Source organism: Stegastes partitus, unplaced genomic scaffold (genome assembly GCF_000690725.1).
Source record: "Stegastes partitus isolate 25-593 unplaced genomic scaffold, Stegastes_partitus-1.0.2 Scaffold1497, whole genome shotgun sequence".
NCBI lineage: Eukaryota > Metazoa > Chordata > Actinopteri > Pomacentridae > Stegastes > Stegastes partitus.
Window position 1 is genome coordinate 24279 of NW_007579228.1, and position 27459 is coordinate 51737.

General features: G+C 41.2%; 1 protein-coding gene across 2 annotated transcripts in view; it reads left to right on the forward strand.

The window, feature by feature from the left end:
• LOC103370896 (supervillin-like) overlaps positions 1-27459 on the forward strand; it is a 49211-nt gene that overhangs the window by 8858 nt on the left and 12894 nt on the right. For both annotated transcript variants that reach the window (XM_008300084.1, XM_008300085.1), the window contains exons 2-8: positions 4321-4821; positions 10245-10279; positions 13784-13845; positions 16146-16243; positions 17445-17550; positions 18812-19368; positions 20402-20528. In XM_008300084.1, the coding sequence (XP_008298306.1) occupies positions 4433-4821; positions 10245-10279; positions 13784-13845; positions 16146-16243; positions 17445-17550; positions 18812-19368; positions 20402-20528 (1374 nt within the window). In that variant the 5' untranslated portion in view covers positions 4321-4432. The remainder of the gene's footprint in view (positions 1-4320; positions 4822-10244; positions 10280-13783; positions 13846-16145; positions 16244-17444; positions 17551-18811; positions 19369-20401; positions 20529-27459) is intronic.

Consider the following 27459-nt stretch of genomic DNA (forward strand, 5'->3'; position numbering starts at 1 on the left):
CTGTCATAATAAAAGCAACATGTACCGTGTGCAGTGTCCATTTTAAGCATGAGTGTAACTTTGCAGAAGTGTATATTTTTAACCTAATAACTGTCAAAACGCGAGCAGTTTCAGGTGTAAGTCTCTGTGGTGTTAACTAAGGGTTTCAAGGAAAAGATAAAGGTAGAAGACTCATGGGAATTCCAGTGAAGCTGAACAAAGGCAGTGCCAAAAAATGGACATGTTTGTATCTGCCTTCGGTTGCAGTAGTGCTGTGTCTTCCATCATTAAACTGATGACTTATAGAGCGCTGTGGGCTTTGTGGTTAAAAGCTGACTACATGTCACAATACCCTAACTGTTTGCTAAACCGCGCTTGCATGCATTTTGCTTGACTTTACACCTTCAGTTTGTCACTTTGTGTTTTTGAGCCCCAGGTTGGGTGTTGCTCACGTTACGAGAAGTCCCCTGAATATTTTATAGTCAAAATCCCCCTTCCCTTTTCCATGCAAATCCACTGTTTATAAGTAGGGTGTGGGCTGCATTCCTGCTCTGTCCTCTTGTGTGGACATGTGATTTCTGAAAAAATACACAGTCTAGTGGGCTACAGGTCAGCGTTTGCCTTTGAGGCGGCTTATTGTCTGGCCCTTATCTTAGAAACATCCACAGTTAACGTGTATGTGTCCTTTCTGTGGAACTCTGTGACAGGTATTCATTTCCCATGAAACACCTGCTTCCCATTGCTTGCAGATAATGACATCAGGCTGTGAGTAACGTTGACATAATGAAATTTGACTACATTTTCTTCAGGTGCTCAAGTTGACTCAGCTTATCAATAACGACCAGTCTGTGACACACTGCACGTTCACTTGTGTAATTGTTCTGTATTCTGAATCGGGTTAAATGACATCCAGTTTCACATAAAGGATGTTGATTATGAAGGGCTACATGGGTTTATCCAACAGGGCTATAGGAGTACATCTGACCAAAAAGGATCCATGGACATATATTAAAAAGAACAGAAACTCTTGGTCGTCTTGGTTGTTGTTACTTCTGTATTTGGGGTATATTACAGTTGTTAGGCCTGAAACGAGTGTTATGTAATCTTAACTAACTACTGATAATGGCTGGACGTCTACACAGGGAAGTAAATATTTAAAAATGTGACTATCACGCAGTGCTTAGACGTATTAGAGGAAGTGATGACACTTGATTCCAAACTGTTTCGAGTGCAAAGGAGATGCCATGCTGTTGAGACAATTCAGAGTTTTCTCACTGCCTTTACCCATCTCCCAAGAGAGTTCTGGACATTTGCCAGGTTCGAGTAACATTTCCTATTTAATCGAGCTTTTATGAAGAAGGATGTGGGCCACGTTTAGGAAGTGACACACTTGGCCTTTGTTAAGACAGATCTTCCTCTTGTAGCCAGTAACAACTCCCAATGGGCAGGGAAAGGTCAGAGAACACTCCAGTGACTGGAAACTGAGGATTCAGTTTGTTTACATGCCCTAGAGGAGCAGAAATAATATTGCACATGAAACAGCAGGTAGGACTGGTGTGACTACATATCGAGCCAGACAGCTGCACTGTCACATGTGACACAAAAGCCAATCACAGATATTTTCCTCTGTCTTATCAAAAGAAAACCTCATTTGTAACTATCAGTGTGATCCTGACGGCCTTTTGAGTCGGGCTGACCCAGCTTACTTATCCATTTTAATTTAATGCAAATGGAAGCATGTTTTTGTCCCTCCTTCCAAAACCACCTATCATCTCTGTTATTACTGTTAGTACTTGATCAGAGCTGTCTCAGTGTTTCTTTGACCCTGCATAATTCTGGTTGCTCCACCTGTCTGTGCTTCAGAAGAAATAACCATAAATAGGTAAAGGCACCATGCAGTGTTTTGGTGCTTTAAATCACCTAGCAAAACAAATATTCTGGGTGAGTCCACGTTTTGCTGATAGGAGTGATGATTTTTAATCTATGACTCACAACTGTGTTTTCAGTCCCCTTTGTTGCTTAAAATAACAGAGGCAGCTTCCAAACAAAGCAGCCTCGATGTTCTGGGTCTCCACGGACAAGCTTTAGTGTACTGTGTAGCACTCCTTTTATAGGTAGTGACCTAGGTGAATTATGTAAGTGTGTGCATAGTCCTGAAATCAACATCCAAACTCAGGGTCCTTTTGCCTTCATAAGGCAATTCACAGGCTTTGCTTTGAAGTAACATTCAGTCATTTCAAACCCAAAAGGAAAGCCGAGTTGCAGATATCTGCATTACTTGTTGAGGAGCAACATGGCTCTTTGTCAGGCAGCATCACATTATTCTGCTTCCTGGATTTTGCACATTTTCTGGCAATTTTGTGTTATTTTGTCACAGACTGTATAACCAAATTTATTTTGAGATGCTAAACTGTAACCCTCAAGCAGAAATATAATACAACTCCCCCAACATCCTTTTCCCATCGAGCTGTGGAGCTCTTAGAAGCTTCAGGCTCGGTAGTAGTGGATTTAGTGCTACCAATTGATTAGACCTGCATATTTAATAGGCCATTTGGTTTCCATATTGCATAGTAAACTCCATTTTACAAGCTTTATCCTCATCTAAGCCTGAGTACGTACATCGTCTGTTTTTGTTTCTGCTCTGGCTTACTGTAATCAGGTATGGATGCCTGTTAGTGGACTAACGGGAATAGACGTGAACTGTGCTGATTTGTTAATGTACCAAACAGATGGTGGGTTTCCTTCTACATAATGTAGAGAATACATTAGCTGAATTGTAGGTGTTTTAGACATCTCCAGGCTTATAAGAATAAGCAGACAGCGTGTAATTGTCCAGAAGAGTCACAGTTTATGTTGAAACTACATTTAAATGTACACAAGGGAGGCACTGTGGTATCTGAGTGTTTAGCCCAGCACTGTTATGTTAGGTGGAGGAGGGATGGGAGAGGTCAAGGTGAAGACGGACACACACGTACTCACTTACACACAGGCACATATTCCTTGACATATATACACACACCGATTTCCTGTGTAATATTTCAAAGCTGTGTTTTTTTTTTTTCTTAAGAGGTCCAAGAGTCATGATTCTGGGCTGGTATTTATAAACCAGCAGGTGGTCAGAGGCCAGAAGGGGTGCACTCGAGATTTGTTCAAGCTTGTCATCATTACAGAATAAGCTCTTCAAGTCAGCTCATTTATTCCACCTTATGACCCGACTCACCTCTATTTTCCCTCTTGCTGTGACCCCATTCACTTTCCCTCTTTCACCTTGACTCTCTCATTACTGACATTGTCCAGACATAGAACTCTCATTTATATTTTCCCATTTCCTAATCAATTTGAGGAACTTATGTGCTCAATTCACTCATGGTCTTATAATTGGAGGGAGACCGAGGGACTACCCATTCCCCTCTTTAGCCCGAGTATGCCTCCATTTATTCATCTCCCTTTTTCTCTTATCCTTGACTGCCCCAAAGCATCACAAGCATACTTGTGCCGTGAGAAATGTCTGTGGAAAAGCCCCTGTGCTTGGTGTGGAGCCGCCAGAAACAGCGCACACATAATGATTATTGCTGTTGTCAGCTGGCGACGCATTTAAATGACTGCAGTTTTCAAACCTCTCCAAGCCACGTGTGGTTTTCTGCACTGTGAAATTCTTAATGGAACAAACTGAGTTCAACTCAAACGTCTTATTTTCTACTTCACAACTGTAACTAGGTACTGAAAAATCAAAACGGATCAAACTGCAGCTTTTCTTGTGGTTTGGAGATGTTAAACAGATTATCCTTACCACAGACACAGATACCTGAAGCCTGTCCTGACACGCATTGTTCGAGACGTCGCAGTCACCCTGCGTAGGCTGCAAATCTACAACAGGGGTAATGCACTGAAAAACACATTTACAGGCTGTTTATATTTTCTCATGCATTGTGTTTAGTCATTATGAGGGGGGATAGTTTTCAAGAGGTGATTAGCCTGGGAACAAAGCCTCAGCTAAGTGAGGAATAAAATGGGATAAAGATGTTATTTGATGTGCACTCCTGACTTTCTCTGTGAAGTGAGTCGATGGAATAGAGGTTATATGAGACTCTCACTGCGGTGGTCGGCTGCCTTTGAGCTGGCTGACATCATCTTCATCGGGGGTGGGGAGGGCATGGACGGGGGTGGATGGGGCAGGGCAGGGCAGGGGTTGGAGATCTGCAGCTGAGCCAGTTTCCTTTGAAAGCTGGAGAAGCATACATCCTGTTGTGTCCAGTATTACACAACTTTCTAGAACCAGTCATCTGAAACTGTGCTCTACAGTCACCATGTACTAATGATGTCTCTCTCCCTTGTTTGCAGCACTGGGATGAATTTGACGGAGTGAGACATTGCTGTCACAGGAGATCTTAAAAAGCATCATTTGAAGAAACACCTTCTGAATTTTGTCACTCAAACTGCATTGAACTGCACAATGGATGGAATAGACACCTTGCAGAGCTCTGCCCCAGAGACCAAGGCTGAGCGAATCGCTCGCTACAAGGCAGAACGAAGGAGGGAGCTGGCCGAACGCTACGGCAACACAGAGGAATTCACCTCCAAATATGTCCGGAGAGACAGGAAAATTGGCGACACATCCGACACAGTGTCTTCAGCAACCAAGGAGAAGGAAAAATATGAGGATAATGGATCAGAGCAAACATATACCAGGAGGGGCCTCAGGAGTCGAGTAGCAGAACCTGTGGAGCACGCTGATGATGAGCCAGTCCAGGAGAAAGAGGCCACTACTCTCCTCAAAACAGACACAGTTTTCTCCTCAAAGTCAGAGGTTGTCTCCTCCTCAAAGACGTCATCTCATTCCAGGTGGGTTTATTCATATTATTACAAGTTAAAGACAAATGCACATTATTCTGGACGTTGTTTGTGCAAGACCAGTCGCAGTGTTGACATGAAGTTGGCCAGAGACATGAAGCACAAAGCTGCCCAGGCAGAGAGAGTCAGAAAGCCAGTGCCAGTGGATCTCCTCAGGAAACTTTGCAGTACATTTAATTTTAATGTAGATCTACTTGTGTGTAGCAGCAGATTTACGTGCAGACTTGCATGTAAATCAGCTTAGTTCTGTTGCAGTTGAAGAGATATGCCTTGATTTAGAGAACATTTGCAGCTTAGGTAGTAAAGACAGCTATTTGATGACTGTAAAAGGGCTTGTTGGCTCCCAGTGAGTGAAGAGGAGGCAACAAATTGGCACATTAGTGCTATCTTCTGTTTGAAGTAAACATGACTGCTAGCATTTCCAAAATTGGCCATGTGTGCTAAGCAGTGAACTGCCACATTTATTTTGGTATGTTTTGCTGTGATTACATACAAGCTTCTTGTTTTGGTTCACTGTGCATTCCTATAGGGGTTCACGCATATTTAACAAGTCTGCAAATAACGAACCAGTATTGTCAGCAGGATTTTTGGAAGAAGTTTTCTCATTGGTTGCCAGGAATGCACTTCTGAGAACTATACACAGATGGAGTTAAACATGTCCAGTCGTAGGTCTGGGGATGTTTGAGCTGTAATCAAGCTGGGGATTCTGCTGTGTGCACATAGCCGGACTTGTCTGTTCCTGAAAAAACTGCCTGAGGGAGTGACGATTGAGAGAGAAGAGCTAAAATGGACAGAGTGTTGAGATAATGTCAGAGTTTGGGGCTTGCGGGTGCAGGGTTGTTGAGCTCTGCCAAGCTTTCGTGCCTTGTGTTTAATGAAGCAAGTTATCTAGATAGCTGTGATTGATTGACTGTTAGACATTGTGGACTAGTTATTTAATTAAACTAGGAAAGTCACATCCTGTGTTGTAAGAGAGTTGAGAAACACAGCATGACATGTTTCAGCAAAACTAAGCTAAGCTGCCCAGATCATCTTCCATAGCTCAGCTTTGCTTTGATTATTTTTTATTTTGCTTTTTTCATGTCAGTGCTAATTTTAAAATGTGGTCTAAGCATAGAATCTAGTATTGAAAGTGATCCATTATGAAAAATATGGATTTAGATCACATTTTTGTTTTCCAAATTATGAAATGCGAAAGAAACTTTTCTTAGCGTTTAGGTTTACCACAGCACAAAGAATATTTGGCAAAACACGGAGTAAAGTCGCACACAAAGTTATGGACTATGTTTTTAATTACAGAGAGCACAGAGACGGGTTGACATGTTGATGTGTTTCTCGCATGCCTGTCACGTTAGCTACTAATCCTGTCAGTTTTGTCATGACGTTTGCTGCGTGTCACAGTCCATAGTTCAGCTGTGTAGTCTTGTGTACAGGCACGCTTATGCAACACACAAAAGAGGTTGAATAGAAGTTACTGTTGTCAGCTAACAACTCTTCATTGGATTGCCAGATTGTACTGGTTTGGATTATGATGTCACTTTCACCAAATTCTCGGGGGTGATTGGAGGTGTTTGCACTTTTAAAAAGAACTTACACGTGCTTTATGATCAGAACTCCACACATATTCACTGATCCTTCATGATCAACATGGCGGAGTGTCTGTTACAGAAATAGCATAAAGGAAACTGAAGCTCAGCTGTCCCAGCGATAACGTAAACTGTCAACAGGTTTATCTGCCACAGACAGGAATCCTTTGCGTGTAAGTCACAGTTGTAGAGTGACATTCCAAAACACTACGTTTTGACATTTACGATGAACAGTTAAATTTAAGAAATACAATCTAGAAATTCTGTCTTGTCCCACTGCTTAACCTCATATCTGTTCATGTACATGTAATCTAGTTTCCTTAATCTACTTTAACAGTCAACACTGTGACGTCAAGTTCCCTGGTGTGGTAGTTAATGTCATCAGCTGAACAATAGTACACACACATAAGTGCACTGCTGTTTTATCTATCAGTCTGCAAACTAATAAGTAGAGAAACTTGGCGTGTGTGTCTAATACAATGCAGCATTATCATGCAAAAATATGACTTACAAAAGATAATAGGAGTTGGAAAGATTTAGTATTAACCGTAGCCAACATCTCAGAAATGTCCTACACATGAGTGGGAGTGTTAATGTGCAGTATTTTGGGTCGGATATTCTGGGTGTTATTAAGCATGTGTAGTAAACACCAGTCATTGTGTTGCTGGCTCAGTGGGGTTAGACAGTCGCCTTGGATTAGAAACAAGACAGAATGGGATTGGGGCTAATTATTGTTGACATGGCTGAACCATTACAGAGCTGAAGTACCTCCAAAATGAATGACTCTGTTTTCCTAAAGTTAAGCGCACTTATTAGATACAATAAAGTTTAATTATTTAAATATGTCACAGTGATTATGTAACATGACATTTTTATCCTCTTATTTCATCCCCTCTCTCTGTGTTTCATTGTCTCCCTTCATGCTTTGTGTGTATGACATGATTTAATGGAGAAAGTTTGCTCTAAGTGTTTGATAAATGAAGCGCCTGCATTGGTTTGAATGTGTGTTTAGCTGCTTTCTCCTCAACTTCTTTTCTCCTCCTCTTTGCACTGCGCTCCATTCTTCTTCTCTGGTTAGTTTTGACAGCGTAGGGCTGATGCATGTCTCGCCTCGCCTTCAGCTGACTGTCAAAGTGCGGGCGGGGTAGGTGAAGTGTCACTGAGTCCTGTGTTTGTAAAGGAAGGTTTTAAAGTGTTTTAGAAACAGGTGGCATCCAACAAGATCAGAGGGGTGTGCAAACACATTTTCAAGTGGCCTTAATGGGTACATTGCACACTTAAGTAGTTTTAGTTGTGTTGCAGCGAGAGATTGGTGTGTTTTAGGCTGTTTACTTACTGCAAACCCTACATTAATTTCTTATCTACCATCTCCAACTACATGTTTATTTGTTTATTTGGATGAGACAGTGCGTATTAATGAACATACAATCTCAGGTTGCAGTAAATATGTCTGATTGAGCACAAGGCTAATTTCCATTTGCAAAAACAGATAATTCCATCTTCACAAACCATCAGAAAACCCACTTTTCCATCATCTACATGAGACAATATCAATCAAACCTAAGTTATCTCTATTTTTGTCATTTCTACTGAGTCAAACCCACTCAACTTCAGTTTGACTGATATTATCTCAAGCAAACAACAAAAAAAGTAAATTTTCTGAAAATCTACAAAAATTGAATTAAATGCTATAAATGCCTTGGTCTGGTATATTCTGATTTCCACTACATCACAAAGCTCTAAGGAGGCGAGCCAGCCCAAAACTAACAAAACTTTCCACCGTAACCAAACTCAATCCCAGAATTACTCGTAATAATACGCTGCAGTAAAAATTACTTTTCAACAATATTTTAGGACTCGTATGACATCAGTCCAAGAAAAAGTCAGACAATAATGAGTCAGATCCACCATTTAAATGAATTACTGCAGTCCCCATTTGGAATGTGCCTGTTTGGCAGGATGGTGCCATCTGTCGCTGCAGCCTCGATAAGGCGCTCTGGGATGCTTTCACTTCAAGTGCTCGTGCATAGTACTTGTACTGTGTCGTAATCTGTTTCCAATCCTCAGTTCTTACAGAGCACCATATTGTTGGGTCTCTGTCTAAAATACTCCCACGCTTAAGGCCAGTTCATGACAAGAGACAAGAGTTCACACATATGGCAGAAAAACAAATGGTGCTTAAAGAAATGCTTGTTTTGCAGAGCGACTGTACAAGGAGATTCTCCCTAGTCACAGCTTTTTGAAATTTCTCATTTAAGGACTTGTAATTGAGGTAGTCGTTAGTGGACTTTGGAGGTTCTTTGATTTGCTTTCCATCAGTGGTGCCAAAACATACTGAGGAGTTCCAAATTCTGCTGAAAATCCTGTGCTGTATACGACCACTATGATCAGAACACCTTGATGTAATCACACTGACATGGTGCTACTCTGACATGGTGCTGCAACTCAGTGTTTGCCTGTGTTTGATGTGAGGGGCAATGTGACCTGACGCATACCTATTGTGATATTAATAGAACTGCAGGCCCTGTCCATTTTCAGTCCCCACATTTGCACATATGGATGTGTCAAAGCCACGCTTGGCCCTTAAGATGACTGTGAACAAGTTATTTCTTTCTTAATGAATTTTTAGCTGCAGCTTGTTCTCCGGGGGCATCCGTGCTTTCACTGGGCTCAGCCATCTTTTCAATGTGTCGTTGTCGTAATCAATTACATCGATTAGTCAGCCCAGCCCTGACGTAGATCCTCACTGACTGTCATTTAATGTTAGTCAGAACCACTCCTCCTAACAGCTTCACACTTGGCAATGTGGATGATAGCATGATCAAGTAACATGAAAAACAGACACATAGACATAATGCTTCATTTATTAGAGACATTTTTTGGCACAATTCAGCTGCAAAGTCCAACTAAAGGGACAACAGCTTCTTCTGTGACAGCATACATTTGGAAACCCCCTCCCCATACTTTTTTACTATCAGAATTGGAGGCAGGGCTAGATCCAACAATGTCATATATCCATTTATAGTTTTCCTTATTTTTTGTCTGATTTTATGTAAGCTGTGTATGAGGAACACCTTCAATTCCCTGCAGGAAATACTGTCTGCACATTTGCCCCATATTTACATAATATATCTCCAGCCTCTGAACAATGAGCTGCTTTTCATTGTCTTTGACTGTGACAGCAGAACAGCTATACATGCTGTCGACGTGACAAGATTGGACAGCACATCACTACTGTTCACTGTAATATTTAATAGAATTCCCTGTATTATATTCTGTTACACATGGAGACAGGGATGTACTAGTCAATTAAAAAATGCTTAAGTCGCTGCTGATTTCGATCGTGCAGTTGGAGTCTGTCTCCCCTTCTCCAATAGCCTTTGACCCCTCCCAGATGTCCACCACGACTCTCTATTGTGTTAAAAGCAGTCCTCTCCCCTCCTCCTGTTACATCATCGCTGCTACCCCACAGGCAGCTGCTGTCCCCATCCATTTTTAACGCCCATTACTTAGACATGAATGGCCACCTTCAGTCGCTGCACAGACATTGCTGTTATATCATTGCCAACACGGGACTGGAAGGGCAACATGAGTAAATGCTGTACGCTGCATATGATATGAGGCACAGTAAGTGGCTTGCTGTCCTTTTGCTAGCTGATGTTAGATGATCTATTTTCCCATTTGACTTGAGTGTACATTTGTGGATTACAGTAATGTGTGTAAGATTTATTTTCTTCAGCATCAGTGTTACCACATATGTAATTTCTGTCATCACTGTCTTATGTGAGAGTGATCCCATTTGTCTCTCTCTCTCTCTCTCTCTCGTAGGCTGCTGGAAAGTGGTGACACAGAAGACCCAAAGGGTAAGATGAACTCTCCACTTTCACTGCACTCTCATATCTCTTTTGTTCCACTCACTGCTCTATCGCTACACTCATTCAAGTTCTGTCTATTACTCAGTGTGAAAGGAACACTGAGCTCATTGCTGATGTCAGATTACCTACCTGGTTTATAGATGTTGGCTTTTTAGCACTCTTCCACTGAGGAGGAGTAAAAGAATATAAATCTGACGTGCTTGGCTCAGCTTTGCTGTTGATGTATAATTTAATGTGAGTGTTTTACCCTTAGGTGATGGTTTTCTTTTTCAGAAAATGAAGGAGATAATATTTGGCACGTGCTGGCAGACGTTTTATTCAAAGACTTTGTGAGCGAGTGCTTACGCTTGTGTTTCTTTCTTTCATAATGACTAATTATATGCTGTTACATTAGAGGCTTGGTTCAGTCAGAAGGCTTTAGAATTGAATTTGGAAGCCTTCTGCTATAAAGAGAAGGAAATGCCAAGTTTACATATGAACCTCCGGCTGCTTTTCTACTGACATTCAGCCACCTGAGCCCACAGCCTGAGAGTGTGTCTGGGTCAGTGGCTTCCTGCCTCGTTATACGCTGGTTGGCCTACCTGTATGGTTCTATGCTAACAGATTTGTCAGCCCTGCTTTGTTTACTTGCCAGTCAGTAATGTGTTTGTGCTGCACTGCGTAAGAAAACGAAACGACGGTTACTTCACTATTTCATGGCACGTGAAGCAATGTTGTGTAGCATCTTATTTGCTCAACACGGTGTTCACTCTTGAAGCTAATCAGGAAGTCTGGAAGTCATATTTGTTTTTACATGTAATCACAGCTTGTTATTTAATAATGCAGAGTCAGTAGTTAAAGCTGCAGTGAATAACAGGTTAAGTGTCAGATTGGAAGCAATTACGTTGAGGTTACATGATGAGAATGAGATGAACTTTAATGATCCTCACAGGGAAATTGTTTTGTAATAGCTGCTCAAATTCACATATTTAGGACATTAAATCATTAAATAAATAAACTCATCGGAAAGAGGAATTATTTGACTTGATGACCACAAGAAGGAATGGCCTCGTGACCTTCAGCGGAGCGTTTTGTTGTTGTTAGTCTTTGGCCACATGTGCTTCTCTGGTTAGCCAGAACACTTTGTAGAGGGCGGGGGATATTGTCCATGATGGGGAAAAGGCTTTGATAACTTCCTCTTCTCAGCTGCTTCATGTGTGGATTAGTTTTAGTGTCGTCCACTGTCAGGCTTTTGTCCCGAGCAGACCACAGCTTAGACAATGACAGTGGCATCCACACACGAATAAAACATCTATACTTATTTATGCTAGCTCTCTTATCTAACACCTTTTCACCTCGACGCTCTATAAGTGCACAGCAAGCATAAATGACTCAACGATGTATCCATGTGTAAATAAATCACAGGATTTATCCAAACAGTGATTAGTGTATTTGACGAAGGCGCTGACTCACTCGCAGCATCAGCGATTGCGTTCTCTTCTCAGTAAACTGATTCTGAGACGGTGTGAAATTTAAAAGACAACACGAAGGCAAAATTGAACAGTCACTATTCAGCTGCCTGTCACATATGGCCGCATTAAGTGGCTTTTCTGTTCTTTAAACACAACATTGATTTACTATATTTCTTCCTAAACACTAAATGTGTCCCAGATGTTTTTACGTTTTTTAAAAAATACATATATTTCCCATCACATTGTAAAAAAAAGTAAATCCACTTTTGACTCAAGTGGGTTTCTTCTTGAAAAAACAGGAGGTTCTCAAGCATTTAAGATAAGATGATTTAGACACATGATGTATATTAATATAAGGATTTTGTAATTTCTTGAATACAGAACACAGTAATAACAATTAATTATCTGTCTGACATGACTTTTAGATATGCTGACGAGAAGAGAAAAAGAGCAGTGTGTTTTTCTGGTTAGAAGACAAGATGTGTTTGTGGGTCTGAGAGGCCTTTGGCAGTGCATTCATACGGCTGATAAGCTTCCTGTCCAAGCTGGCAGAGGAGTCAGAGCTCTGAGCCAAAACGCCTCTCATGATCGCATCGAGGGTTTCCCCGACTCTTTAGCTTTTCTGCGAGTCAGTGATGCATGCATGCAGACATTTAACTGGTTTTTAATGAACTAATCACCAAGTTGCAGTGGTGCTGGTACCCACATAATCATTATACTGTACACAGCAGGTAACGGTGCCCGTTGTAAGGATGTAAACATCAGCATGTTTACAGTAAATGCGCTCTGTTTGACTTTTGTTAGTGACGGAAAAAGGCAAGCTCGGCTGTAAGTCATATGCAGATTTGATGTTGTAACAAACTATTCCTCAGAGGCCACTGGCTATTATTTCTATATATTCTATTGGACAGGTCAAAGGACCATCCAATAAGCTCTCAACAGCTGTAAGTGAGCAGTCTTAAAAGATGGATGAAACCACTTACAGCTGAGTCCGTAAACTTAAGTGGAGATTTTTCCGTCTCTTGAGTCTTTTTTTTCCCCCCCTCATTCTGTCTCTAGTTTGGACTTTGGATGGATGATGATGTAAAAAAGATTGGACTGAAGTCAAAACTATAAGAGTGTAGTCTGAGTGGAGTCACCAGTCTGCGATGCTTAATGTTTCATCATCTGACCTAAATCATGCTAAGATCTGGACTGCAGGGGAGCTTGGAAACATAAATCTAAACTGGAGCTTTCCCTTGGAAACGTTGAGTTTGTCAGAGTCGTGCTATCATTTGGACTAGAAATGTCACATTGTCGAGGCAATAAAAACAGATTTAGAGTGAGTGGGAGAGTGGATTTAAGTGTGCTGACTTAAGAAATTTGTGTTGTTTTGGAGTACCATTAAATTTAATGGGTTCTCTTTGTTCAGATTAGAAGACTATATTCTCAGGGCTGCTTTTGATTAGACAGGCCTTGTTCTCTCTAGCATATATCCACAAACACAAAGTAAATGTATTCCCCCTCTTTATAAAAAGTCAGATATCTTTTGCTTTACTGAAAGACTCACTGAATCCAAAGATGCCCAGTGACTTTTCAGACTAAATCTGAGGTTAGTGGCTTTTTTCGTTTACTTTTCTGGTCTAAAGACATTTTAGAAACACTGGTGAAGCCAATATGATTTTCAATTTCCTTTTCTACACTTTTCCCCAGCGAGGAAAACTTCCACTTGACCCAAAAACCTTTGGTGTGTGTGTCTGTGTGTGTGTGTCTGTGCACAGCTCATTGACCCTTTTAGTGCTGCTTATTTTGAACAGGGAGAGACATCAGTGTGTGGAGAGTTTGTGCAAATATGTTTGTGCATGCATGCAATAAAATACCTGTTGAGTCTGTCTTTGTGTGCCCCAACAACACATCATGTTGTGGATACAAAAAACACATTGTCAGTGTTGAAACTCTATCCCAAGGTGACACCCTGACTGAAGCACTTGCGCTATTTGGGTAAATTAATTCTCACTGTTGTATTCATGCTCAACCTTATGTATGTGTGTGTTCTTTTCAGTTGGTGAGAAGCCTGCGGACTCGGCCAAGAGCAGTGTAACTTCCAAGATGTCTCTTTTTAAGGTACGGTATTTTGATCTGCCCTCGGTCTCAAGCTTTTTGGAGTCTGCGTGCCTGTTGTGGGGAAATAAATCAGTTGCTATAGCCACATTGTGGGGATCTTCCTCTTTTTCAGTGATTAAAAAGCATCTCCAATTAACATAAATCATTACATTTTGGTCTGAAGACTTGGCTTACAGTCAGGGTAGGGTTAGGTTTAGGTTACAGTTGGGGGTTCGGGTAATGCTCCAGGAAGTGAATACCACCCAGTGTAATGTCATCTGAAATGGTATGACTGAGTATGTAGCACACAATCTATTAATTGTGTCAAACATTTCCTTGCACATGTGTGAGATCCAGTTTCCCTGCTGTAGCCTGAGGAAGCACTTTCCCACCTCAGCTGCATCCAAGCTGTATCCTCTTTTTGCCCAAATTTAAATTTAATGGCTCCAAGCACCTGCAAAATCACAGAAAAACCAAATCCAAGGTTCGAAACTTTAATTTATAAACTTCCAGGTGATGTCACAGTTGCTCGATCTAAATTCTTTGAGTCTTCGGTTAATTCTTCTCATTTCCCTCGCTGATTTACTCGCAGCTTTTTTTCCACTGCAGCTGGTCTACACTTCCAATCCCCCCTGGAAGTTTGCTCCATTAATAACAAATTGAGCCGCTCCATACAGCGCTGAGCTGTTCTGCACCTGGATGCACGCTTGGCCAAAGTCATGACTTCAGCTCGCACAGTCCATGAAGGTCTTAGAGCAGCGGTGGGAAGAAAAGTCCAGAGGGCTACAAGATGCACTCAGGAACAAAACATTGATAACGTCCCCAATCCTAAGGGAGATCTTCGCATGTGTGCTTAAAAATGAACCGAGTATGGGGCTTTCCCAGGCTGCTTAGGTTTCAGAAGTGGTTCGGTTTCATGATGTTTGATGTAAATAGCTGTTCTAACTTGGCCTTTACAGAGCAGGAGTGGTGCCAAGGTTGGCCAAGTGAACCCAGATGGCAGCAAGTTGCTCTAACTGAAAAACTTGCTGGGAAAACAGGCTCCCACAAAGAGTCCATCTTAGAATTACACTGCCTCCTCCCCTCCTCATCCTCTATCCTTTGTTCTGACCTAGATCTGTTATTTTAAGGTGTCTCGTTTGACCGTCATCAGCAGTGACAGATATCCCTTTCCTGTCTTCACTTTTTCCTTATCACTCACTTCCCCTCCACATTTCCCTGATGAAAATCGGTGAGTCAGTGTCTCCATCACAAGAAGACAGAGTTACAGCACGTCTGCTTTCCAACGCAGATGGAGGAAATAAAATATGTACACCGAGACTCCTGGAGAAAGATACAGCTCATTTATATTTTGAGTTCCCTGCATGTATGAAAAATCTGTTTCGCAGAAGGCACTACATCCTTTTCAGTGAAACATAAGTTCCTTCTTTATAATCAGTGAGCTTCAATTAGTTTGTAAGTGTTCTCTAATTCAAGGGAATTTGGATTCCGGTGTTTTTCTTCACAGCTGGAGATCCACTTATCCTCTCCAGGTCACCCCAGGCGCTCAGCAGAGTGTTTACTGACACACCTGCATGCTTCACACTTTGTATAAGTTGGAAAAAGCCAGACTAGTAGACTGTGAAAAACAGACAGATAAAATGAGATGCATAAATCCTTCTACTTTTCAAGAAATATGTTTTGGGGAAGTCGACTTTTTTCACTTCCTTGACAAGATTTAGATTAAAGACTGGAAACATGGGGCTGGACTGTCGCTCTCCAAAGGTAGCGACACACACCTAATGTTATGTAATTCACACGTAATGTCTTGTTTGTTCAGTCTGTGCAAAAATAAAATGTAGTAATTAGGGAAATAAACCGTTAAAAAGATTTAGAGGTGTTCGTTGGTGGGTTTTGTTTCCCTTAAAAAGAGCCAGGCCAGAGTCAGCATGCCCACTGAAGCAATATTTGACCATGGAGATGGTAAAAAGTAATAAAAACAAACCACAACGATTCCCTTGAGGAGGCTTTGCTTTAATGTGGAAAATGTAGCCCTGGCCGCGCTCATCCCTTTCTGCTTTAATTTTAACTGTATGTACTCAGGATGGGTGGATGTCTCGTACTTTCTCGCAAATTACAACACTGATGTTTTAAGCAAGTCAGCTGGAGCGCTGCAGGGGTTAACTAGTTTTCTCAAGTGGATGGGTGGAGTCTTATTCATTCATTCACTTCCTTTATCTAGATATTCTTTACAGCTGCTTTAGGACTTGAGCAGTATTCCTTTTAAACTTCAGTCTAACGTTTTGGCTCCTGCACTCCCCTCTCTCTTGCTGTACCTGTAGGAAGTCGTGGGGACGGAGGATGGAGGCAGCGGCTGGCGTGCTGATGACAGAGTGACACATCAGAAAATCATCGGTGACGAAGAGGAAGGATCGACCAGGTAAGCATACCAACATGGCCACACCGTTTCATTAAACTAACTACATTAAAACTTCGGATGTTTTCGTCAGCTGTGGTGCATTATATATTTGGTACGACACGAGCAGTTTGGTGGCGATACCTTGAAAGCAAGTCAGACACAGGCTGAAGCACAGGAGTAATTACAGGCCAATTGAAAGGCTGTCTAATGTTGCAAACAGCTGCAGAGATGAACCAGATAAACCTGAAGAGCTTGCCTTTAATACGGTGCACTCTCTCCAGCGCTTACACACACACACACACACACACACACACATGTACATGCATAAACACGCAAACACTGAGGGGTCTGTGGTAGCCATGGTGATGCAAACCAGATTGAAGCTAATAGCTGCAGCAGCGAGAGCCAGACTGTACTTAGCACTGTACCCTCTGGAGTGCACGACTGATTAGATAGGTTAAAGGCGTAACTGAATTCACTCCTGTCACTTTGTTGTCTGCAAGGAGTTTAAACAGAACTTTTCAGTTTCCTCCCAAGCCAGAAATCATTTCAGTACATGTGAGCATTTCCAGCTGAACCCTGAGACTGGCCTACTTAGCAAAGCTTCACTGATTTGCACACAATATAGTGTATGCAATACATAATGAATCACTTCTGATGAGTTAATTATGAAAACTATTGTGTTTAAAGAAAAACAAAAAAAAAGTGGTCAGAAAGGGAGCAGCATGCTGAAAGCAAAAGTAAAGGTTTGTTATCATCATTACCTTTCAAAGGTCAGAAACAGGATCAGATGAGATCATTATGAGCTTGAGGCTGGGCTTGCCAGGGTTTACTGCGGGGTATTAGTGAATTCTTCATTCAGTGTTTATCATTCTGCTGGAACGGTGCCTGCATCGCTTGGAAAACACCAATTCAGTGACTGGCATTGATTTTTACAGCTCCCTCTGTGTTCATAAAATCTTCTGCAGTTGTGTCGAGTACAACTTTGATACAAGCTTTACTCATATAAATTACATAAATGCAAACGGTAATTATAGCTCAAACCACATGGAATATATTCAAAACAGAAGGATGATGTCACGATGGCAGCATTATGATTGCTAAATGTCTTAGTCTGTGTTTTAAATTCAGCTTTTTCTGGGTGATTTGTTTTTGCATTTTACATTTTTCCTTTCTTTCTCTCTGTTTGTAACATACGTGTCCATTTTTGTTGAAATTTCAGCCTCCTTAAAAGTGATATGAGCAAGATGATGGAAGAGAAAGAGTCTACAGAGACGCCTTCATGGAAGGAGCAGTGTGACTATGCTGCCAGTGCAGAGGAAAAAAAGGTCAGTGTTCTTTTTGTATTTAAAGCTACTAAAATATTGTTAAAAGATGAAATTAAAAATTGCACTGCAGAACCTATAAATGTGTTTTATTTGTCAGAGATACTTTTCATAAATCAGAGGCTTAAGGATAAAAGCCATCTTTGTGCCTTGTCTTTGGAAAGATCGTATTCTTGACCACTGTTGCTGCACTTACCTCCACATGCAAGCCAATTCCAAAACCCTTACTCACCTTCACTTTGGCTCTGTTTCTCTCCAGTCTGGTTTAGGTTAGTTTTTTTGTTTTAGAGGTTGACACGTAGATTATAACTCACGTCGCTGATGTGCTGTTGGACACGCATTCTTTAACTCATTTGGACAAAGTGTTATTCAGTCGCCCAGATCTTCAACTGATTCTCACAAGTAATAAAATCATGGACACATGCTTCCACACAAATGCCCACACACGTCACGCACTCTGGTGTTCATTAAAGCGGACCACCACGTTAGCATTGCACTTTCACACCCAGCTGGCCTCGCAATCTGCTCCTTCCTTCATCTCCTCCTAAATCAGCACGCCCTCATAACTTCTGACTTGTCAGTAGGATGTCTGCTGTTGTTTCAGCTGCTGTTGTGCCGTTTAAGTGCTAACATATGAACACGCGCAAAACATGCATCTTTCCTTGTTCATTTTGAAAAAAGAAAAAGCATTGCAGCTTTAAAATGCTTAATATATCTCCAGATAGCTTGGCTTTGCAACACCGTTTACATAATGATGTCCCAGTCAAGTCTTGTAGATTTGAAATAGAAACCCGTCCCAGTCCTTCTTTACACATTCATTTTTTTGTTTCAGCTCATAACTCTTGGATTTTCACTTGATCCCTGTTTCTAACCACCATTGTTCCTCCTTTCTCAACCATATGTGTCTTCTATTTTTGCTTACTCTCACTTTTCTGTCCCTCTAACCCATCATCATGCTCGTCTGACACACTAACCCAGACTCTGTTGATAGCAGCAGTAGCTCCCTGAAATCAGAAAGTTGAAATGGGAGTGTACGTTTTTGATGATGGTTTTGTGCTGTATAGTCTCCCAGACAAGGAATACGAAAATGTGTTTTCACTGTTTGTGCAGAAACTACAGAGGAGCTGAAACTGGAAAATGTCAGAAACCATAGAATACACTTCAAGTTGTTGTGCAGGTTTACTTAGTCTTTTCCATATATTTTGAATGTAATGGCTGGTAGTAAAAACAGCTTGCCCTCTCTCTTTCCTCCCCTCCACAACAGCCTTCCAGTCTCCTCTCTGACAGAACTCTCCCCCTCAGCAAGACCAGAGACGCCTCTCCCCCTCCCAGTCCTCCCTGCCAGTCTGCCTCCTCGCTGCAGCGCCAAGACTCGGGCCCTCAGGGCATTAAGGGAATCCTAAAGAAAAGCCGCTCTACCAGCGTGGAATCAGACCACAGCGATGGCTCGATGCCTGAGCGGGTGCCAGCCCGACAGAGCAGTGTCACCCTGAGCCATCCTGAGAGCGAGGAAGAGGAGGAAGAAGAGGAGGAGGAGGAGGAGGAAGAGGAGGAGGAAGATGAGATGGAAGAAGAGGTCAATGGAGAGAATGAGGATGAGTCATTAGCTGATGATTTCCCAGACGGAGGGTGCTTCAGCATGGACAGACAGCAGAGGGAAGGCGGCAGCAGCAGCAGCAGCAGCAGCAGCAGAGGGAGCTTCGAGGAGATGCGGAGTCCTTCGCCCGACGAGAGCCTGGAGAAGACCTCCACGGTGTCGGAGGATGTTGAAGAGCTGGAGAGCAGTTTGGAAGGAAGCGTGGGCTCGTCACTCAAACAGAGGTCAGAATGTATACAAACACACATAGCGATTAAAATTAGTGAAACCTTTTATGCTTGATTACAGTTAGTGAAAGCTAACAGTCTACTGTAGGCATCAATACTGAAACCTGAGCAACAGTCTGTTAGCTTTTGATAATGAATATTTCTCCTCTTTGACATCATCTTAAAATATTTAAGTAGAGTTTAAATTCATTTTTAATTGAGCAAAAAGACTTTGAGACTTGTTATAGACAGAAAGTTTGACATTGCAAAATCCTTCATTTACAGTGTGACAATATTTCCTGGAACCCAACAAATACAACTTTAAAATACCTGTAATACTCAGACTTATGGCTCAAAATAAACCTCTGAACCCCGATAAGTTTTTGGGTGATTGTAGCTCTTGTCACTTTTCACTGCAAAATAACGCCCTGCATGTCTATGAAAACAACCACGGCTAAAAGTAGTGAGAACTTAGTGTCTTGTGTGCAGTATGATGCAGTTATAATGCTATAAAGAGAAAAAAAAATGTAGGTTCAATTTCTTTGATATATTTACTTTACAAAAAAAAAATTAAAAAAGGAAAACTTAACATGTACAACATTTTTCCAAGTGTCCACAGGTGTTGCTAGAAACATGGTGACTCTATATACTACAGATATTTAACTAGCATTTTAATTTTTTTTTGTATAAACTTGTCTCCTTTCTGCTCTGTGTAAGCACTGCCTGCAATTCAGCCAAAAACTCCAATCTTTGTCAAGTAACTGTTGATTTCAACGGAGTCATTAATGGAGCACAGAATTGGTTGTTTTTAACAGAATGAGTTTAGTCGATTTTATTTGTGGCAAAATTTGAAGTGTGACGCGTAGAATGAAGTTCCGATAAATTATGTCATTTTGGCTTTTTTCCCAAACAGATAACATGTCTTTCAAACCTGCTGGTGGGCTTTTGGGGTTCAGAGGGTTAAGTTTTTCTAGAATGCATAATAAATGTAACGTACACGGTTCATTTTATTGCTGTCTTAAACTTAAACTGATATGTCTTTTTTTTAAAGACTGACGGAGTTCAATAGTGAGAAGAAGGACAGACTGAAGAAGCCAAAGCCATGTGAGCAGGTCCAGACATCCCTGGCTGATCGCTTCAGTCAGCTCCAAGATGCTGAAAATGCCTGGAAGAAAAAGGTAAGGTCTGACTGGGGGGAAAAAAAAAAAACTACCTGTGTTCTTGGGTTGCAAAGTTGATCAGTTAGTATAAACTGTTCCCCCTCAAGACTTCTGAAACATAAAACCCCTTTTTGTTGGAGCTTGTTTTCTGGGCTGAGAAAAGTGGCGGTAATGAACAAAAATGAGCATATGTTGCAGCTTCCCCTCAGCTTTGTGTTCAGGCAAAGACCGAGTTGGCTGTGGACGCATTTCTCCCTCCGCTGAATCAGCTTATTTCCCTGAGTTGCTGCCAAGAGGGTGTGAGGTTACGAGGGCTCGGGGTTACAGCACATTTGGGAGTGGTGATGCCAAAGCCAGAGATCCAGGGCTCAGCTAGCCTCCCAAAGAGGAAAAAAAACAAAAACGGACACACCTCCTACCCCTTGTTCAAACAAAATCCTACACCATGACCAAACACCTGCAAGTCCTCCAAGCTAATGCTTCCTTCCTTTGTCGACTTTTGCGCTCTCCCCTTTTCTCCGCTCCCCAAAGTTAGAAAAATAATTTCCTCCATAAGCAAGCTTTTGTGTTCCTTGTAGGGTTCTTTCATTTCTCATAAAGGTATATAAACATCCAGGTCAGACAGTTTTGCAGATGTCAGCACAGAGCATTTAGCAGACACATGCTAACTGTACTTGGTGATGATGGAGGTTTATGCAAATTTCTACATGGTCTTCTCTTCTATATAAACAAGAGCACCAGTGCCAGTGAGTACTGAAGAGGAAAAACAGAACTATACTGTTTAATAACCCGTCCTCGGATGGAGAACTTACAGGATGGTACTTCACCAGTGGGGGAAAAAAACCCATGTGCTCCCCATGGACATCCCTAAAACAGTCAGTTGGACTCTAAGCTAGAGGTGATCTCATATTTATTTATACTGAGCATCCTTTGGCTGGAGGTATGTCAAGATCAGTGATCCTCTCGGGGGGACTTTCTGGTCTGGTTTCATGCTTCATCCAAAGATGAGCTAACCTTAGAATAAATCCACTCCAAGTCTGGAAAAAGCTACTTTTATAAGTAAGTACAGCCAGCCAGAATCTGAGCAAATCCCCAGTCAAATACTGAAAAAATGATATCATTTTATATTTGTGTGCTTTGTCTTCAGTGGGATAAATCAATGCAAAGTCCATAAACATTTAGTGCATTTCCACGAACAGCATGAAAACTGCATTCTCAACAGTCCAATGCACGAAGGAGTGCCAAGCTGGTGTCCAGAGTCTGGATTTCTTTCTTTAATTCTATCTGAGGTTATTTCTTGTGAATTGAAACCTGCTGTTTGCTGTGGCTGCTACTGTAGAACTCTGGGAAACTAACTTATGTCACGGATGCAGATAATATGTGGTTTGGTTAAATTACTGGCCTCGGTGCTATGGGGCATTTACTTGCATGTGACTCGTTAGGTTTCCATCTATCTCTTGAGAAAAGGCCATTGGTTGAATGTTTATACATGTTCTTTTATCTCAAACGCTGCCAAGTTGAATCAGATGTTTTTGCTCTTCAGTTGATATGTGGAGGACCAGAGAATGTATCATGCATGGTACAGACCGTGGCCAGCTCCAGATGTTTCCTGTTAAGCTCGCTAAGCTGTTCTGTGCACCACGGTGTTGTAAAGTGATACCGTGTTGTAAATTTAATTTAAAGAAAGTCTGTCTTGAAGACTTTTAGTCATAAGCTGCATTGACCGATGACAGCATGCCTCCAGTTAATAATTAATAGTATCCAACACACACAAAAAAACACTGCTTTATGACTTTAAATGCTGTTCTTGTTTAGCACTCATGTTCACGTCTCCACAACATTCACACAGAGCTTAAAAAATGTTTAAAAATGCAGAGTTTGCTTTCAAATCCTTCAGGATTTGCTAAATGCCTGGGTTTCATATTCCACTAATGACTCAACAAAGCCTGGTTGGACATCTCCCCAAGAGCCAAAACACTGACACTGCAGCTCCCACAGAGAAACTGAAATGCATTAAGACTAATTATAGGTTGGAAACATTGTCCTCAGTGTGTTGATTCCAGGAAAATGTATTAGTGAGGACAATGAAGATAATAATAATAACTTTGTTTATATAGCAAGGGTTTACAAAGTGCTTTCACAGACAAAGCGAAAGGAAGATAATAACAGGGAGCCAGACGGTAAGGCTGAACAAAGCAAGGCAATATTAAGGTGAAATTAAGAGTAAGTAAAAACAAAAAGACAACAGGCGCAAAAATATGCAATAACACAGTACGTCAATATTAATAAATGAGTATTAAAAAGACAACATCACATACAAGCAATCAATCAATCAATCAATCACTTTATTTATATAGCACATTTTTAAAACCACAGGGGTAGCCAAAGTGCTGTACATTGATACGTGACAATAAAAGTTAAAGCATAAACAAATAAACAAACAAACAAACAAGCTCAAAGCAGGTGCTTAATCACGGAATGCCAGACAGAGTGGAATTAAATAAGTTAAAATGTATTAGAGTGTATTAAAAGCCAAGGAATAAAAGTGTGTTTTTAAAAGAGATTTAAAAACAGGAAGTGACGGGGCCTGTCGGATGCGCAAAGGCAACTCGTTCCAGAGCTTGGGGGCAATAGCGGCAAACGCTCTGTTTCCTCTTAGCTTCAGCCTTGTTTTGGGGACAGCCAGCAGCAAGTCTATAAAATGAATTTAAGAAGTGTTTAAAAGAATCATCTCCTCCAGCAGGTCGCTCCAAAGCGCAAGGGGCCTGATGGCAAAAGAACGATCAGCTTTAGATTTAAGCGAGACCCAGATGTGCTTCAAAATACTCAGTAAAATCTTAAAATCAATTCTAAAACAAACAGGGAGCCGGTCGAGAGAAGCCAAGTTTGGGGTGATGTGATGTCGTCTGCTAAAGCCAATTAGAAACCAGGCTGCTGAATTCTGAACCAGCTGAAGACAAGAGAGTGACTTTAAGTTGAATCATCAAGAAAAGTTGAGTTTCTTATCTCCAATACATCAAAAGTGTGCTAGATCTAAATAACCTAAGATAAGATAAAGTTTATTGTCTTGGAGGAAACTTATCTTGGACACATATAGTATCTGCTGTTAAAAAAACAAAACAAAACAAAAAAAACCCAGAAGATGTAATTATAACAGAATCCAATTCAAAAGCATCCATTTTTGACCTCCTATCTACCAGGGGAAACACTTCATTAGATAATTCTAGCTAAATACAGAAGTTAGTTTCCTACCCTTGTAAATGTAAGTGACTCATATGTGCACATTGTACTGTCACATAGTAATCTAGGCTGCCTTGTTATCATCAGTCCCACCCTGCTCCACTTTATGCCAGACAGATGACCCGTGTCTCTTCTTTACACTCTCATACTGAATCTTACTAACGCCAACTGCTGCAGTCTATTTTTGCCCTGCTTCTTCTCATTCTCCTGTTATAATTTCCCTTTCTTCTTCTCCTTTTCCTATTTTCCTTCCTCCCTTTCGCCTTCTGTCTAGTTCCCCTTCTCCTCTGTGTCCCTATGGCCTCTGTCCTCACCTGCAGACTCTACCCCTTTCTTTGACTTTGACACCTGCTTGTCAACCTTTCCTCATCCTTTCAGGTGAGTGTGTGTGTGTGCGCACATATATGTAGTGTATGTGCCTGTTAGCATGGACTTATTTACCTAATGTTTTGCTTCCAATTTCTCAACTGAACAACCTCTTGGCCTCCGATTCCCTCTGAGAAGTCGACACACTCGCCGTCGCTACATGAATGTGGTTTGCTGATCCACAGGTGGTCTGTATCTGTGTTAGTGGTTTGGCTGAAGGGCTTCCTACACCGTACAGTAAGGCAGGGCTGAGAAAAATGGTTTCCTGTGGGGGTTTGAGGCCCTTTCCTCTCCTCCCCTCTCTCTGGGGTCCTGTCAGGCCAAGGTATTTCCCTTCTCTGATTGACTCCAGAGGCAGCCTATGTCAGTGTGTGAGAGTACTTCTGGACTGTGATGAGACAGTTCTGTGTTGTAGCATGGCTGTACGAGTATTATTACATTACTAGGCCAATAATAGGATGTGGAAAGGAACAGTTGTGGTATTTTTAACTATCTAATGGTGGAAGAAACAAGATTTGCTCAGTCCTGTAGTACAGAAGTTCATCCTACTATTGTACACAAGTGTTTCTTGCTACTGTAATTATCTCTCCTTCTAAAGAAATAAGATAAAGCTCTTATGAAATCAGCAGAGTTTACTTTAATGTCCAGCTCCAGTGTGTTGGGGTGGCTGGGCCTTAGGAGGTAAAATAGGTTACTCCCTGGATACGCCTGTCCGAAGTGTCTAATTTAAGTGATGTTGAGTAAAGCCACATTTCAACCGCAGGAACCGTCTCCAGGGACTGGGTATCTTTGGGTCTAAATGAAGTTCCGAGGAAATTATTTTTCCTCCTCTGCTCGGGAAAAAGTGAAGTCTCAAAGTTCAAGAACTTTGGTAGTGTTGGGCTTGCAACAATAAACAATTCTAAACATTCACAGAAATCTACTTCAACCGCTTTGTTACTAATAGAGCCTGACCGGTATTGGATATATCTGCCGGTGTTGACTCCCTACATCTGCAAAGTAATAATTCATCTCCTCCATGCTTACCATTAGACGCCACCAGTCCTTCATTTTACACCATTGTTTACATCATTGTTGTTGTACAGTCATCTGAGTTACTGTCATCTACTGGACTGGAGGAAATCAGTTTCTTTCATAGCTGTACTCAAAAATTGCGCGTAAAACCAACCGTCACTTTGCCAGTTTGCCAGTTTGCCTCATGTTTTGTCTTTAGCCCACAGGGAAAACGCAGATAACTAACCTTATAGTTCCTTGAAAAAAAATTCCTTGGACTCAAACTTCCGGCAACTTTGTGTAGAATTTCGTCTTTGTCCTGATGGGCAGGCCAGCATGTTGCATGGCAGCTCTGTTCCTGTTGGTGAGTGTCTGTGAAAGAGAGGCAACATTTATCTGTTAAAAAAGGAAAATGCTCTTTAAGTGCAGTCGACTCAGTTGCCTCTGTGTGAATACCAGCATGATTCAAAGCATTTCTTTGAGCTTTTGTCTCACGTTGAGCTAATATTTGACCACTTGATGCAACATGTTTGACATTGTAGTCCACAAAAAGTAGAGTAAAGTTTGTGTAACGTGAGAGACAGACAAAGAAAGAGTTTATGGTTTGTTTGAGCGAACAGTTGTTTCAGGGTGTTCATACACCTGGGACATTGTTGTACTTTATGGTCATTTAAATATTACAGATTGAGTCATTTAAATTCAGGAAAACAACATATTGGATGAGATTATTTTTGTTACTATGTGGCAGGGGAATTTTTGCTTCCAGTGTCTTATATATAGCTGGGCCCAAAACAGACAAAATATCTGTTTACCTGTTTAATATTGTTATTGTTGACTAAATGAAACAAACGATATGATGACGTCACCTACAGCTCTGGAATTATAATGTACCGTTTTTCACGACTTTCTGGCATTCGACCAGGAAGTTATTATTAAAGTCAGTCAAAGATGGGTTGTCTTTGTTAGGGAAAACTGCCAAAGAAAGAACCTTTAACCTTTAATGTCATGATCTCTTTATGCTTCTGATTATGCTTGGTACAGGTTCTCTTGCTTTTTACTTTTCAGTAAATATCTGCATGGGGGGCTTTCAAAGTTTAAATTTCTGTATTGGTCAAAAAATTGCAATTAGACATTTTTGTTTTGACCTAAAAAAAAAAAAAAGTGAAGATTGACAACTCTTCCTGTTCTAGTTCCTAATGCCAAGCTGCATTTCACCACTGTTTCAGCCAGACATCTTTCTCTCTTTAAAGCTGCTGCCATCTGTAAATGTTTAAGTGGACTCTGCAGGGCTTACAGTAAATATGATGCTGTGAGTTACAGAATGACAGTCAGCAGATCACGCCGATCATCACTCATCTACAAAGAACATTCCTCTGTGACTGAAACAAGCTATTTGGTTTTGGGGAATCCCAGTCATTTGTTTGTCTTTTTACTTTAATTTAATGCAGGTCAAACTGAGTGCACTGCTGCTGCCTTGGTGTGAATGAATGCCCTGTGTTACACATCACCAGCGAAACAAGAAACGACTACATACACATAAAGGAATGCAAAAACAAACCGTGTAGCTTTTACGATGACCGTTTTTGTTTAGTCAGCAGTTATCGTCTTTTTGCACCATATGTTTTTCTTCTTGGAATTAATTTTCTGGGTGTATTTCTTATATCTAATAGAGATGCATGATGGTATCGGCAAATCTTCTGTATTGGCTGATTTTAAGATGAAATATTGGCACCATCCTAGAATGAACGTTGACATGCAGAAAACGTGAATCAAAAAGTTCACAGATTTGTTTGAAATGTAACATACAAAAATAAGAATCTGTACATTTGACAAGCATTGTATTTTACGTCAGTGTTATGCCAGTGATCCATTACAATAAGACTAGGGATAAAAATATGTTAATTCTACTACAGAAGAGACTGGATCTTCTTGGCAATTAAGTGGAAAAATATGTGTCCCCTGGATATTGGTATCTGCATCCACAATCATCAAAAAATGATGTGGAAAATAGACTAAGCTGTGTGTAAGCTGAGGAAGTCACCACTCACGGCACATTACATACAGTGAATTGCTCATTATTAGTAAAGGAAGAAGGGGTGGCAGCAAAAACCCATGCAGAGCCATAAAACGCTTCACATATTTGGGAGTGGAATAGCATTAATTGCTGTAGCTCCAGGGCTCCGGTGGGACGGGGGGGCCCAGTAAAGCACCGCCAATTCATTTTTAATGGTCGAGTTCAGGTGCAAAAATGGCAGCAGGAGTAAATCACATGAGGAACGCTCTACTGAATAGTGGGTGATGGATGTCCTCAGTATATAAAAAGGGATTCTGGGTGTTTTAGTGTCAGGAC